Below are 12,002 nucleotides of genomic sequence, written 5' to 3'. Positions count from 1 at the left end.
TAGTAGTTAACGAGAGAAAAGTGACAAAAAATTTTTTGTAGCTGATAAAATTCTCTCTAAAAAATATTCAATTATTTCTGCTAGATGCAGTCATTACCAAGATAATTAAATAATTACGCGAGCGTTAAAAAAAAAAAACTTGTTCCTGAAGTGACCGTTGGGGGAACACGTGGTGCTCCAAAATAGTTTGGAGTAAACGTCAACAATCGACGACAGACAAATGTCAGTGGCTTCACAATGGACATCTTCAAGAGTATCGACTGGTAATTTCCCAAACCGATTTAATAATCAATTAATGCAAATTGTTAACTCAACAATCAATAAATAATTCAAGGAATCCCTCGATAAACGACATTATCGACGACGAGTTCATCAATGGCGAGAGGTTAGAGAGGGAGAGTGCGATGTACAAAATTCTCCGGGGAAATTTCACGGATCCATTCGCTGACATTCACGAGGATTTCCTGGATTTAGTCAGCAAGGCGGATATCGACGCGAATGAGCAGGAGAAGGAGAGGAAAAAACTGGTGATTAACGAGGAGAGTCCGAAGGAGGAGAGTGAAAAAAATATTGTGGAAGAGGTGAAGAAACACGCCAAGTATTACCCTGGGATCTCCAGGGCGAAGGCCAAGTTTCCCAGGTGGTCTTCGTTGACTGAGAAGCAGCATGCAGCTTGTGTGAGGGTCCTCCTGCAGTTCTCAGCCCCTGGGAAACCCGATATTTCGAAGATCAATAGAGAAGATTTGGATACTTATACGGTAATTGTTTTGGTAAACTCTTTAAATCATCCACATTCCCTGAAAATTTGATACATTTGTCTGTTTATAAACAAAGATATAAAGAATTAAAGTAAATTTAATGATAAAGTGATTTTTTCAGATTTTTAAAATCATTAATTATTTTGAGAAGATCTCAAAGCGGTTTAAATACGAAAAAAAAATACAATTATCTTAATAAAATACATAAAAATGGACAATTTAATGAAGAGTTCAAATAAATTAACGAAATTATCTACAAGAGTTCTTTAATTTTCAGAGGCTTCAGACCACCATCTCCGAGGAACAAACCGAGTTCCTGAAGGTGGCGAAGGACCACTGGGACAGCTCTGAGATACAGCTAATCCGAGAGGATTTGATAAATCGTAAATGGAAGTACAAGATGAAGTACGTCGAGCAATTACCCAGGTATTGCACCGAGAGTGGAACAATTCCTTTCATCTGTAATAAAGACATCAACGTGTGCTTCAATGCAGTTGCTCTTGAAACGGTAAAATATCACATCAAATGTATAAATCCTGAACATTTACATTTTTATATTTTTATATTTTATACTCTGGGGATTATTTTTCCCATTTATTATCTTCGATTGTCATTCTTTTCTTCTCATCATGAATTAAAAAAAATTATAATTAATATTAATGAATAATTAATTTCCGGTGAACTGAAGATCTAAAACGAAAAAAAATCGATGAATTGTAATTCGAGTGACGAAATATGAAACGTAAAAAAATGATAATTTCCAGGGAAAAATTCCACGCATGATCATACCACCTCTGATTCGTCCGACCTACCTGCCATTTAATTCAATAAAAATGGAGAGAAACTACTTCAATTTCCCCGAGGCCTGGGTTAAGAAGAATCTGATCAGTGAAGACGTAAACTGCCAGAGGTTCGTGGAGTCCAACGAGATAGACCTGGTGATCTCCTCCTCTGGGATTAACTGTCTCGCCAACAATCTGGACCCCTCTTACAAGAACTCATGGGCCCTACCAGTGACCGTCAAGACAATAAACGACAGAAGAGTCATTTTTATTGATAAACCCCTGCCCCCACTGGCGAAGAGCGTCTTGCAGAAGAATGCCTGGGTCTGCAAGGCCATCCTGAAGAGTTTAATCCTGCACCCGGGGCACAATACATCAGTCCGACTGGATCAGCAGGAGAAGAGAAAGAAAGAAGAGACTGAAATTCCTTCGGAGGAGGCGATGGAGACGGACCATCCCCAGATGGACAATTTATCAAATGATCTATCAGCCAAGGGGGTCAATTTCTCGTACAATATTTTCACGATTGGAGCCTGTGGACTGCCTCAAAACGAAATGATGAAGAACAAGGTGGAGAGGGATTATAAAATCCTGGTGAGAACCAAGACTGATGGAGTTGAGAAATTATCGAAGAATCAAATCCAGTGCATGATGATAGCTCCGAAGATGGAGCACCAGTTGGGTCTCGGGGCTGAAGCTGTCACCCTTGAGGAAGCCTCAAGACAGTGGGCAGCACTCACATTCAGGCCTGACACAGCTCTTCTTCGAGTGAGAATACACTCGTGGAACAAGGAGATTATACAGTACGAACGCAGGACTGCGATGTCAGTGAACAACGAGATGAAGAGGCTGTATAACGTGAAGGGGGAAGACTGCCTCCAGTTCATGTACAATGTGGCTGAGAACATGGTGAAAATGGCACCGGGACGCTATTTGATCAGACATACCGCGAGGAATGGAGCATTTGCTAGTATTTATAAAGAAACAGAAGCCTCTGGGTGAGTTTAATTCAGGAATTCCAATGTTTCATGAACTCTTTTATGAAAATCAAATGGAAATACTATCTCAAGTAGATACTTCAAATTATTTATTTGTCTATCTGAAATTGAAATAAAATAGTTGTTAGATATTCAATTCTAACGAAACGAGAAATTAAATAGAATTGACTAATTTATTTTACTGAAAAAGTCATGCCTGTCATATGATAATTATTATGTTTGTTATGTGTATAATAATTTGAAAAATTATTATCTCTTATTTTTAATTGTTTCTGTTCTATTTCTTTTTCGTTAAAAAAATGTGCAAATGATAAAATGAGAAAAATCCAAGGAAATTCATTAGATATTCAATTCTAACGAAACGAGAAATTAAATAGAATTGACAAATTTATTTTACTGAAAAAGTCATGCTTGTCATATGATAATTATTATGTTTGTTATGTGTTTAATAATTTGAAAAATTATTATCTCTTATTTTTAATTGTTTCTGTTCTATTTTTTTTTTCGTTAAAAAAATGTGCAAATGATAAAATGAGAAAAATCCAAGGAAATTCATTAAATTTCAAATTGTCAACAGAAAAAACACCATTGACCTGCAAGCACTCTATTGTGACGATCAATTCCAAACAATCCCCAACCCCCCCTGGCCACTGATCGACAAGGTCGTTCCTCTCCCGATGCACGAGTGTTTCGGTCGAATGCCAGCCATGTTCCACCCTGACAAAAAAGTCTACTCGAAGCAGGGAAAAAATCCTCCGAAGGGGAAGGGGAATCCGCCGAAGCCTGCGCAAGAGAAATCTCCGAAGGAGAAGAAGAAGTCCAAGAAAAAGGGGGGGAAGACTGGTGAGGCCGATACATCTGAGGAGACAACGAGCTGATGGGCCCAAGATCTGTGAATAATTACTCGTACTGATATTGTACTATTTTTAAGAATTGAGTCGATTGAATAAACTTTGATAAATATTCACAATTTCATTATAATTTGAATATTTTCAAGAGATGCGATAAAACGCGTAACAAAAATATCAAATCGATTTAAGAATGAAATAGCATTGATTAACTTATTTCATTACTTATTTATTCACTTATACACGCAAAATCTAAATATTTAATTACATACATAAATTATTTTGTTTCAGTTCTAATTTCTTCTCGTTAAAATGAATACTTTGAACAATGAAGTGAAAAGAATGCGCGAAAATCCCATGAATTATGTTAAATTCTATTTTTCTTCACCAAATAATTTGTCATTTGTGACGTTGAATAACTCTAAAATAGTAATTAGCCACGAGTATTTCGAATAGTAATTCTCCCAGCTCTGGCAGCGCCACACGGCGTCCGTCGACACCGCGAAACTAGTAAATTCCACCGATTGTCAGACGGGCTGCGTCTGTGACAGTCGGTGAGAGAGAAAAGTCAGGCCGAAGTATCGAAGAGACACAACTCCTCCAGCATTGTTATCATTATAAAGTCGTTATCTCGTGTTTCGTACGCGAGTAGGTGGATATTCCCCGTGCATTGTCACACAAGCCGAGAGTGTTAAATTTGTCATTAGCATCGCCAATAATAATTAGTGAATAATGGCAGATACAACGGTGGACGCAACAAGACGTTTGAATGTCAAGAAACAGACGTTGGACGATGCATACGCTGCACCAGCGAATTTCCTCGAGATTGACGTGATCAATCCGATCACTCACGGTGTCGGCAAAAAACGGTACACCGACTACGAGGTTCGCATGAGGGTAAGTCGGTGCATGCAATTAAATCATCGTTACGAACATCCGCTGTCTCGTGATGCACTTGGAGTCGCGACTCCCCGAGCGAAAAAGTTGGGTTAATTCGCACTGGCACACGTCATTTTATCATTGTCCGGTGATTTTTATTCAATGCCTGACCATTGGAGCCATGAATCATGACATCTGCCCCCTTTTACCCCACCCTGGGTGGAATTTATTTGTATGAAATGTTGATCGTCTCATCGACTCTGAATTCTAATTATTTACACTGAATTCTTGAGGTCAAACGATTTTTTTTGGGGAAGGAGTTTGATTGAGGTGTTTAATGATTTTTTAATGTATAGAGCTGGGAAAAATACAATTTGCAGTTGTATTTGAAGTAGTTAATTGAATTTTATCCATTTTCTGGCATTTTATTACTCGAAATATATTTTTTAATGAGACAAAATTAGAACAAACAAAATAATTATCATATGACAAGCATGAATTTTTCACGTAATGTGTTTATTTGCTTTCACCTATTTCATGTAGATTTAAATAGTGAAATCGTGAAATAAATTAGTCAATATTCATTTTCAATTTCAGAAAGACAAATAAATAAATCACATTTGATCAATCGAAATAGTCAACTCAAAATATCTGTTTGAAATACTATTTCAGTTCTGTTGATGAATATGTCATGCCCCCTCGGATTATTATTGACGTATACAAAGATGACGGAGAATGTCCTTGTATGGGTTCCTACGGCTTCGGGGGAATAACTAGAGTTGGGAATTGTTTCAGACTAATCTGCCGGTGTTCAAGGTGAAGGAGTCGAGTGTCAGGAGAAGGTACAGTGATTTCGAGTGGCTGAGGAACGAGTTGGAACGGGACAGTAAGGTATAGCCACGTTCAATCGTCCTTAATGATTATTTCGATGATGGAATTGGTGAATCAAGAATTATTTGTTTGGGGTTTGACAGATTGTGGTGCCTCCTCTACCCAGCAAAGCCTGGAAACGACAGATGCCTTTCAGGGGTGACGATGGCATTTTCGAAGACGATTTCATCGAGGATCGGAGAAAGGGACTGGAGATATTCGTTAATAAGTGAGTTTTATTCATTTAATTGAAATAAAATGAATTATTTGGACATTAAAATCTGTGAATTTAGAGATGGCAAAATTTTGATTGAGATATATTTTATTGATTTGTTTTTAGAATTATTTATTTTTTAAAAAAATAGAAATTGGTGAAATTCACTCTGAAAATTGACTTCAGGTGTAATTTTTAGCGAAATCTCCGAATCTACGGGAGATAACGAAATTTTCGTATTAACCTTTTTTGTAGAGGGACTTGAGGGCCACAAAAAAGGTCTTGACAAAAATGTTGCCATCTCCCGTAGAAAACTGACAAATAGTTAAAATAGAATTAAACCTTTTTATAATTATGTGATGGATTTAATCGTCTTGTTGCAGAATTGCTGGACATCCACTAGCCCAAAACGAACGATGTTTACACATGTTCCTGCAAGAACCAATGATAGACAAGAACTATGTGCCAGGAAAAATAAGAAATACGTAGACTCATTTTCCCATTCGCAATAATAACATTTTTTCCCCGTGTTTTTTCAAAGAGGAGTCTTTCAGAGTCATTAATCGTATTCATTAACTCCCAAATATTCACTGAAACCGGAGATTTATCGATGTTATCACAGTATATTTATTTCTCTCAGCCCCGATAAGAGAAAGAAAAAAACAAGTGGAGAATGAGAATTGTCGGTTCTGGAGATATAATGAACGATTGAAATGACTTGGGTGCTACTCGCATTAAAAATTTGAGGATCTGTGAAACTTTAGGCTCTTCGGCTAAATTTTTCAAAATATAAACTAAACAAAACCCTAAATTGAAATGATTCAGGTGGGAGATAAAGGAAATAACCATGACAGGAGATTTTTTGATATTTACCATATACATCAGGCGGGCGCAAATGATTTTTAAGTACTAGCTGTATTTATATTATGAATATATTGTGTCTTCAACATTGAGACTCTTGTTTATATCCACTCTGCACCAGCAGTTGAAGATAATTTTTTGTTTCCTTTTGCAATAAGAACAGAACAGAACAAGAACATAATGTTACAGTATAAAATCACGTAGAATTAAGGATAATATTTCTTGTTGAACGATTGAAATGAAAAAAAAAAAAATATGTGTGCAGGATGTGATGAGGATGCAATTTTTATCACTTCTTAGCCATCACAATTTCTTGATTTGGAATAATCTAGTTTATAACATAAAGTACGTTTGTAATGCTCACATCATTTTATTTCTCAATTTTTCATTAATTAAAAGAAAACAGAACGAAGCAGAAAGTACCTGCATCGTTAACGAGAAATAACGAAAGTTTTGGGGAAGATGCAGGTACTTTATGCCCCCTCATACCCGAAATATGAATGAACTAAATCCCATTGTGATCGGAATATTTAAATAATTATATACGTATAATTTAATTGATAATGCAAGTTAATAATATGAATGAGGAATTTTTAAGAAAATTCTTATCGTAATTTGTACATTGTACGTCATTGAGTGGACCTGTCAAGCACCTTTTTTCGGCAACTACACCGTATTATATCACAATTGTGGTGTTTATACCTGTTTGTTGCACTCAATTATGATTGGAAACAGAATTAACATTGGAAAATTATGAATAAAATCATTACTTTTCAAGGATTTTTCGTTTTATTTCGTTTTCTCGCCTTCAATGAATATTAATCTTTCAGTTTTCATGATCAATAGTCCCCCACACAATCATGGGACATATTAACATACATTTTTCGCATGTACTTCACTCGTATTTTCTTCTCGAGTCGACTTAACATGTTTATCAAACAAAGAAACAAACTCCATGTTAATAGGAAGGATACAAATTCAACAAATTTTGGGGTATAAACTATAAAAAAAATTCAAGCAAAAAACTATTCTGATAGTATAAAGAAAAAAATTATATGTACATTTCTTCGAGAATTAAGTGAGAGAAAAAGCTTGAATTACTGGCTGACTTTGGTACAGGTAAAAACAAATCCACAAAAAAATCTTGTGCAAATCCCTAGTCACAACAAAAAGGTTTACATCACATTATTCTCATTTCGCAATTGAATCCCAGACTTGAAGAGGAAAAAAAAATGTAGAAGACAATTCTCCGCAGAAAAAAAGGAGACGATAAAAATTCATAAAATAATGCAACTCCTAAATTCTCTGAGTAAAACTATCACAAAACCGTACTTCTATCATCCTTGAAACTAAATTTATTGCTAATACTTATAATGACCTATTACATGGGTATTATCACTTAATTATGTACATCTTCTCTTTCCATTGACATTCCCCTCTCTCGAATAATGAGAAATAAAAAATAGGCCATCGGATGTGACAGAATGTACACAATTGCAGAAGCAATGTGCCAGAGAGACCGATAAGATTAGCAAAATATTCCTCAAGAATTACGTGAAATTTACAGTGTGATAAAATTTTACGCGATATGGAACCTGATTACCCCGATTAATCATCACTGAATTCCCCAATTTCGTACCATTACAGTAACAATAATAATTCTGGAGGGGAAATACTAGGGCAACTACCATTTCCACAATAGTATCTTCATTGTTTTGAATTATTAAATAGTTATGGTAATTGATTTATACTTACAATACACATTTACTGTACATATTTATCATAATGGATTCCTAACGTTTCACCTAGGAAGAAAAACCTCTCTCGTAAATAAAATCGAATATCATCGTAAATGCTGATAGAACGTTAAACAAATATTTATAAAAAATTCTTCATTCTGTAATTCGGAATTGACAACTTATCCCGGGATGCATGGATTTCCTCTAAAAAGACTTTCAAAAATAGATGAAAGGAAAATTGTAGTGAGAATAAACCTGAATAGAATCTTTCTTTTATCTTATTTGGACGTTTGTAGCAGTCATAGCATGACGTGTTTCCTGCCTTTTATACGGTTTACTAAGTTACAAATCTTCAGTGCTGGTCCGAGCTTCAGTCCCATATACTTCATCATCATGTCGGAGTTGAGGAGGAGTAGAGCTTTCCCATCAATTTCCTGAGGATAATTTTTTTTATCAAGTTTAATTGAGTAAAACTCCCCCCCCCCTCCCCCCTCCGAAAACCTTTAGTTAATTAAATTTAACTGATCGAGATCCTTCATTGTAGAATTAAAACAGATGAATTTAGTAATAAAACGTAAAATATTAAATTAAAACTTACATGTTTTCTGAATAGATCTGCATGCACCCCTAATGCTGGATCTGTGATGGCAATGTAATGAATGACCTCTTCAATGGTCCACTCTGCAGGTTCTGTCGATGTTATTCTGCTGGATGCAGCCTCTGGTTGAGTCGTCGACGTTGCAGGTTCAAGTTCTAAGAAAATAAAAGCTCATCAGCCAAAAACTCCTTTAAAAAAATCAACAAAATGTCTTGCAAATCCTCTTCAAACCCATCACCTAAAAATTCTTTTACTAAAATTATCGAAATGTCTTCAAAATCATCTGCAAACCCACCAGGCACTGATTTCCTCGGTTGTTTCGCAGCACTGGGTGCTGCAATCATGGTCTCAATGTTAGTCGCCGGAGGTCCTTGACTCTTCTGCTCCTGATTCATCTGCACCTGAGGATTCTCAGAGGACCACCTTCTCTTCTCGCCCCCAGGGCTCCCATCCTCCCTATCCAACGAGATATTCTGCACACTGGGACACTTGTCACAGGTCTCCTGCCTCCTGTAAACCATCCTCTCGCATGCACAGAGGTCCTCCAGCTGTCGCCTGACGTAAATATAAAAGTCCTCTTCTTCGAGAAAAACTGGGACCCTCACTGAGGTGAGTTTACTCTCCAACGTCAGACTTATCCACTCGCCCTCTCCACGTTTCAAAAGACTCAGCATCTGCCTGGGGCTCATTGCAGCCATGAGAAATGCCTGGAACACCTCCCTGATGACACTGGGGATGGATCCAGGACCGAAGTGCGATGGGAGGGCCTTCACCTTCTTAGGGTCGAAGTAGGGACCACACGAGCAGTTGTGATTAACATAAACTGTAACTGTTGAGGACGAAAGAACAATTGAAACGCTCGTTACTTCGATTTTTGCATGAATTTCCTTCATTACGAAAATCATCAAATGTAAATGAAATGTAAAATATTGAACATGTGTTTCATTTTTCAATTTATCGTCGTTATTTTCAGATGAAAAAATGACTATCTGATCATTTTCATTATTAATAAAGAAAAAATATCATGCAAATTGATTTTCACACTGAAACAGATTAATGATCTACCATTGTCAAGTGTTCGTGGTTTGTTATTAGCAGTACTTGTATCAGGTTCCGTAGCAGGCTGTGGTGGTGCACTGGATCCTGCTGGGCTGACAAGAGCAACAGCTGGTTCTCCACCAGCTCCACTGCCCGAGACAGCCATGACTGGTAAAACATTACTCGTCCTCGATTTGAATCGATTGGGACCAGTTGCTAAATGTTCAACAAACATTAAAACCAGTCTCTCCCACATCTGAGGGCCAAAAATCCACATGTTCCTTACCTTTCTGCCTGGGTGGTTGAAGTGGATGTCCACTCTTGAAGCACCATCCAGCTGGAAAAATATCCCTGGAGTCGTATCGACACCAGTAGTCAAAGGCCCCTCTCCAGCCATCAAAAGTGATGTGAATCATGTCATCTCTGACGCCTCCGATGGTGGCTGTGCAGATGAGCTGTGGATTCTTCTTGTCAATGGCTTCAAGCTTCTGTCCCACTTCAAACGAATTCGTCCTAGGGGTTTTGGGTTCTCTTTTGAAGACCTTGGCAGGTGCCATCTCAGCGCCATTCAACGTCTTCAATAAGAACATGGGCCACATGGAGGCGTTCATTCGAAACCCCAGGGGTGGCTGCAGCATGCCCCCTGATTTCTCACAGTGCCCAATGGGATGGATCTCGTTGCTGTCCACAAGCCTCCAGAAGTCGTTTTTATTATCAGATCCATCTAACCGAAGTCTGAGACGAGGTCCAAGCACCCCAACGACAGATGCAATGCACGTTGAAGTCAGATTTCTAGGGTCTAGAGCCTCCAATTTCATTCCCATCTTGAATTCATTGCTGGGAGGGGTTGCATGCTGCTTGAAACACTCAGCTGGTGCTGCTGTGCTGTCAGTCTCCTTGAGGTACAGCTCCCAGTCGAAGGTTTGATAAGTCTCGTATTGAAAGGGACCACTGGAGGTCGAGGGTGAGGCATTTGGCTGACTATTCCCAGTCCCATTGGATTTGTTATTCGTTGGGAATGACTGGGGCATCATTCCACTGCTGCTGGGGATGCCTGAGGGGGCTGGGGATGCTGCTGGGGAGGGCTGGTCACTCGTGTCTAAAATGAAAATCATTGTTTAGGTCTCGGGGTCGTGTTTTTGCCTCTTTTTGCAGGGGAAAACGTACTCTTCTTGGTGTCTGCCTGGATCTCCTTCTTCTGGTGTTTATTCAGACAGAAGGACGAGCAGAAGTCCTTGGTGGGACCATCCTTCTGCTCCAGTTTCACTGGAGAACCCCTGATGACGTTATCACACTGGACACAAGCCCCACGAACGTACGCTTTACGAAATTCTGAGAGACACGTCTCTGAACAGAACTCTTTCTTGCCATGCTGAGTGGGTAGGACGTACTTCAGGGGCTGCTTCGTCTCGTTGCACCAGGTGCAGGCGTTTTTGGACTTTGGTGGGCGTCCTGGACCTTGGGGAGGAGATTAAGTCATTGTAGTTTTAATTACTCCTATTATTTTCGACATATACAACAAACGCTGGGAGCGACTGAAGTGAAACAGACTTTCTGCAAATGGCAATATCTGGAGAACGGCAGAGTCGAATTCCTCGATTTTTTCTCAGTTGCAAGATATTTTTTCAAGCTTGGAAATGAGCCCTGATTCATCCAAATCGCATCATTTATTACGGAGATATTGACGATTGAAGATGGTTTGGATTATCCAAAAACAATTAATCGTGTTTCAAAGAGAGAATTATTTACGTTTCAAAGAGATCATTTTTGTAGATTACACTTTTTTAGGAGAAAAAAACTTCCTAAAGATTTCACTATCTGTTAAACATGACGAGATATTTTGTAAAACGAGATTCATTTTATTGCAGCACTTGAATATTAATTTTTGTCAAATTATCGGGTATTTCAGGTTGAAATAAAGGTTAACCATGGTACTTACCTCGCATTTTATTCGGCACACTTGACATTATCGGTGCAATCGTCCCAAAACGCCGAGCAATGGATAAATAATCACCCAGATATTCCCCAAATCTTCATCCGACGAATAATCGTGGTCAAAAAGCAGGGAGTAGCACTCATATTACCGTATTATGTTGATTAAAAAAATATTATCCCTCAAGAATGAAAGTGAAATTTTCGGCGAACTGTGACGCACTGGAATTCTCAATTCCCCCCCATATTTGCGTCGAAACACGGCTCCACGTACACAATGAAGACGTTTGTTGTTTCGTGATATATCGAGAGTGTGATGCGGTGCTTTGGATTCTAGGTAACCGATCCAATAATTAATTCACATTAACGAACAATTGAATTGATTGTCGAGCTTGCCAAAAAGACAAGACAACTATTTGTTACGCCGCCATATTGGCACTAGCGTCACCCACGTACACCATTATATCGGTGGAGGTGTGTGTCGT

The 12,002-nt window shown here is 38.2% G+C and overlaps 3 protein-coding genes across 3 annotated transcripts; 2 read left to right on the top strand and 1 right to left on the bottom strand.

Annotated features, from left to right (window-relative positions):
• The first annotated feature begins 121 nt into the window (after positions 1-121).
• On the top strand, positions 122-3,499 carry LOC107042333. Its single transcript, XM_015263334.2, has 5 exons — positions 122-263; positions 335-758; positions 1,036-1,266; positions 1,523-2,538; positions 3,116-3,499. The coding sequence occupies exons 1-5, from the start codon at positions 238-240 to the stop codon at positions 3,414-3,416; spliced, it is 1,998 nt and encodes a 665-aa protein (XP_015118820.1). The 5' UTR covers positions 122-237; the 3' UTR covers positions 3,417-3,499.
• A 395-nt stretch (positions 3,500-3,894) lies between these two features.
• LOC107042370 (sorting nexin-12) lies at positions 3,895-6,990 on the top strand. Its single transcript, XM_015263405.2, has 4 exons — positions 3,895-4,283; positions 5,061-5,156; positions 5,240-5,364; positions 5,733-6,990. The coding sequence occupies exons 1-4, from the start codon at positions 4,119-4,121 to the stop codon at positions 5,836-5,838; spliced, it is 492 nt and encodes a 163-aa protein (XP_015118891.1). The 5' UTR covers positions 3,895-4,118; the 3' UTR covers positions 5,839-6,990.
• Positions 6,246-11,954, bottom strand: LOC107042369 (polycomb protein Scm). Its single transcript, XM_015263404.2, has 7 exons — positions 11,525-11,954; positions 10,753-11,043; positions 9,872-10,684; positions 9,613-9,801; positions 8,843-9,376; positions 8,548-8,702; positions 6,246-8,383 (listed from the first exon to the last, which is right to left on the bottom strand). Exons 1-7 carry the CDS (start codon positions 11,550-11,552, stop codon positions 8,249-8,251), a joined length of 2,145 nt encoding a protein of 714 aa, XP_015118890.1. The 5' UTR covers positions 11,553-11,954; the 3' UTR covers positions 6,246-8,248.
• Positions 11,955-12,002: the final 48 nt, after the last annotated feature.

Source organism: Diachasma alloeum, unplaced genomic scaffold, assembly GCF_001412515.2.
Source record: "Diachasma alloeum isolate Michigan unplaced genomic scaffold, Dall2.0 Dall_scaffold_00443, whole genome shotgun sequence".
Lineage (NCBI taxonomy): Eukaryota > Metazoa > Arthropoda > Insecta > Hymenoptera > Braconidae > Diachasma > Diachasma alloeum.
The sequence above is the reverse complement of the archived record's forward strand: the minus strand, read 5'-3'. Positions and strand labels throughout refer to the sequence as shown.

Excerpts from the sequence above, each read along its gene's own strand:
- LOC107042333 (XM_015263334.2), top strand. The coding sequence starts at position 238 with ATGGACATCTTCAAGAGTATCGACTG. Across the intron at positions 759-1,035 it reads AAGATTTGGATACTTATACG|AGGCTTCAGACCACCATCTC; the intron begins GTAATTGTTTTG and ends TTTAATTTTCAG. Across the intron at positions 1,267-1,522 it reads ATGCAGTTGCTCTTGAAACG|GGAAAAATTCCACGCATGAT; the intron begins GTAAAATATCAC and ends GATAATTTCCAG.
- LOC107042370 (XM_015263405.2), top strand. The coding sequence starts at position 4,119 with ATGGCAGATACAACGGTGGACGCAACAAGACGTTTGAATGTCAAGAAA. Across the intron at positions 5,157-5,239 it reads AGTTGGAACGGGACAGTAAG|ATTGTGGTGCCTCCTCTACC; the intron begins GTATAGCCACGT and ends GGGGTTTGACAG. Across the intron at positions 5,365-5,732 it reads CTGGAGATATTCGTTAATAA|AATTGCTGGACATCCACTAG; the intron begins GTGAGTTTTATT and ends GTCTTGTTGCAG.
- LOC107042369 (XM_015263404.2), bottom strand. The coding sequence starts at position 11,552 with ATGTCAAGTGTGCCGAATAAAATGCGAG. Across the intron at positions 9,802-9,871 it reads TCAACCACCCAGGCAGAAAG|CAACTGGTCCCAATCGATTC; the intron begins GTAAGGAACATG and ends TTGAACATTTAG. Across the intron at positions 8,703-8,842 it reads ACCGAGGAAATCAGTGCCTG|AACTTGAACCTGCAACGTCG; the intron begins GTGGGTTTGCAG and ends TTATTTTCTTAG.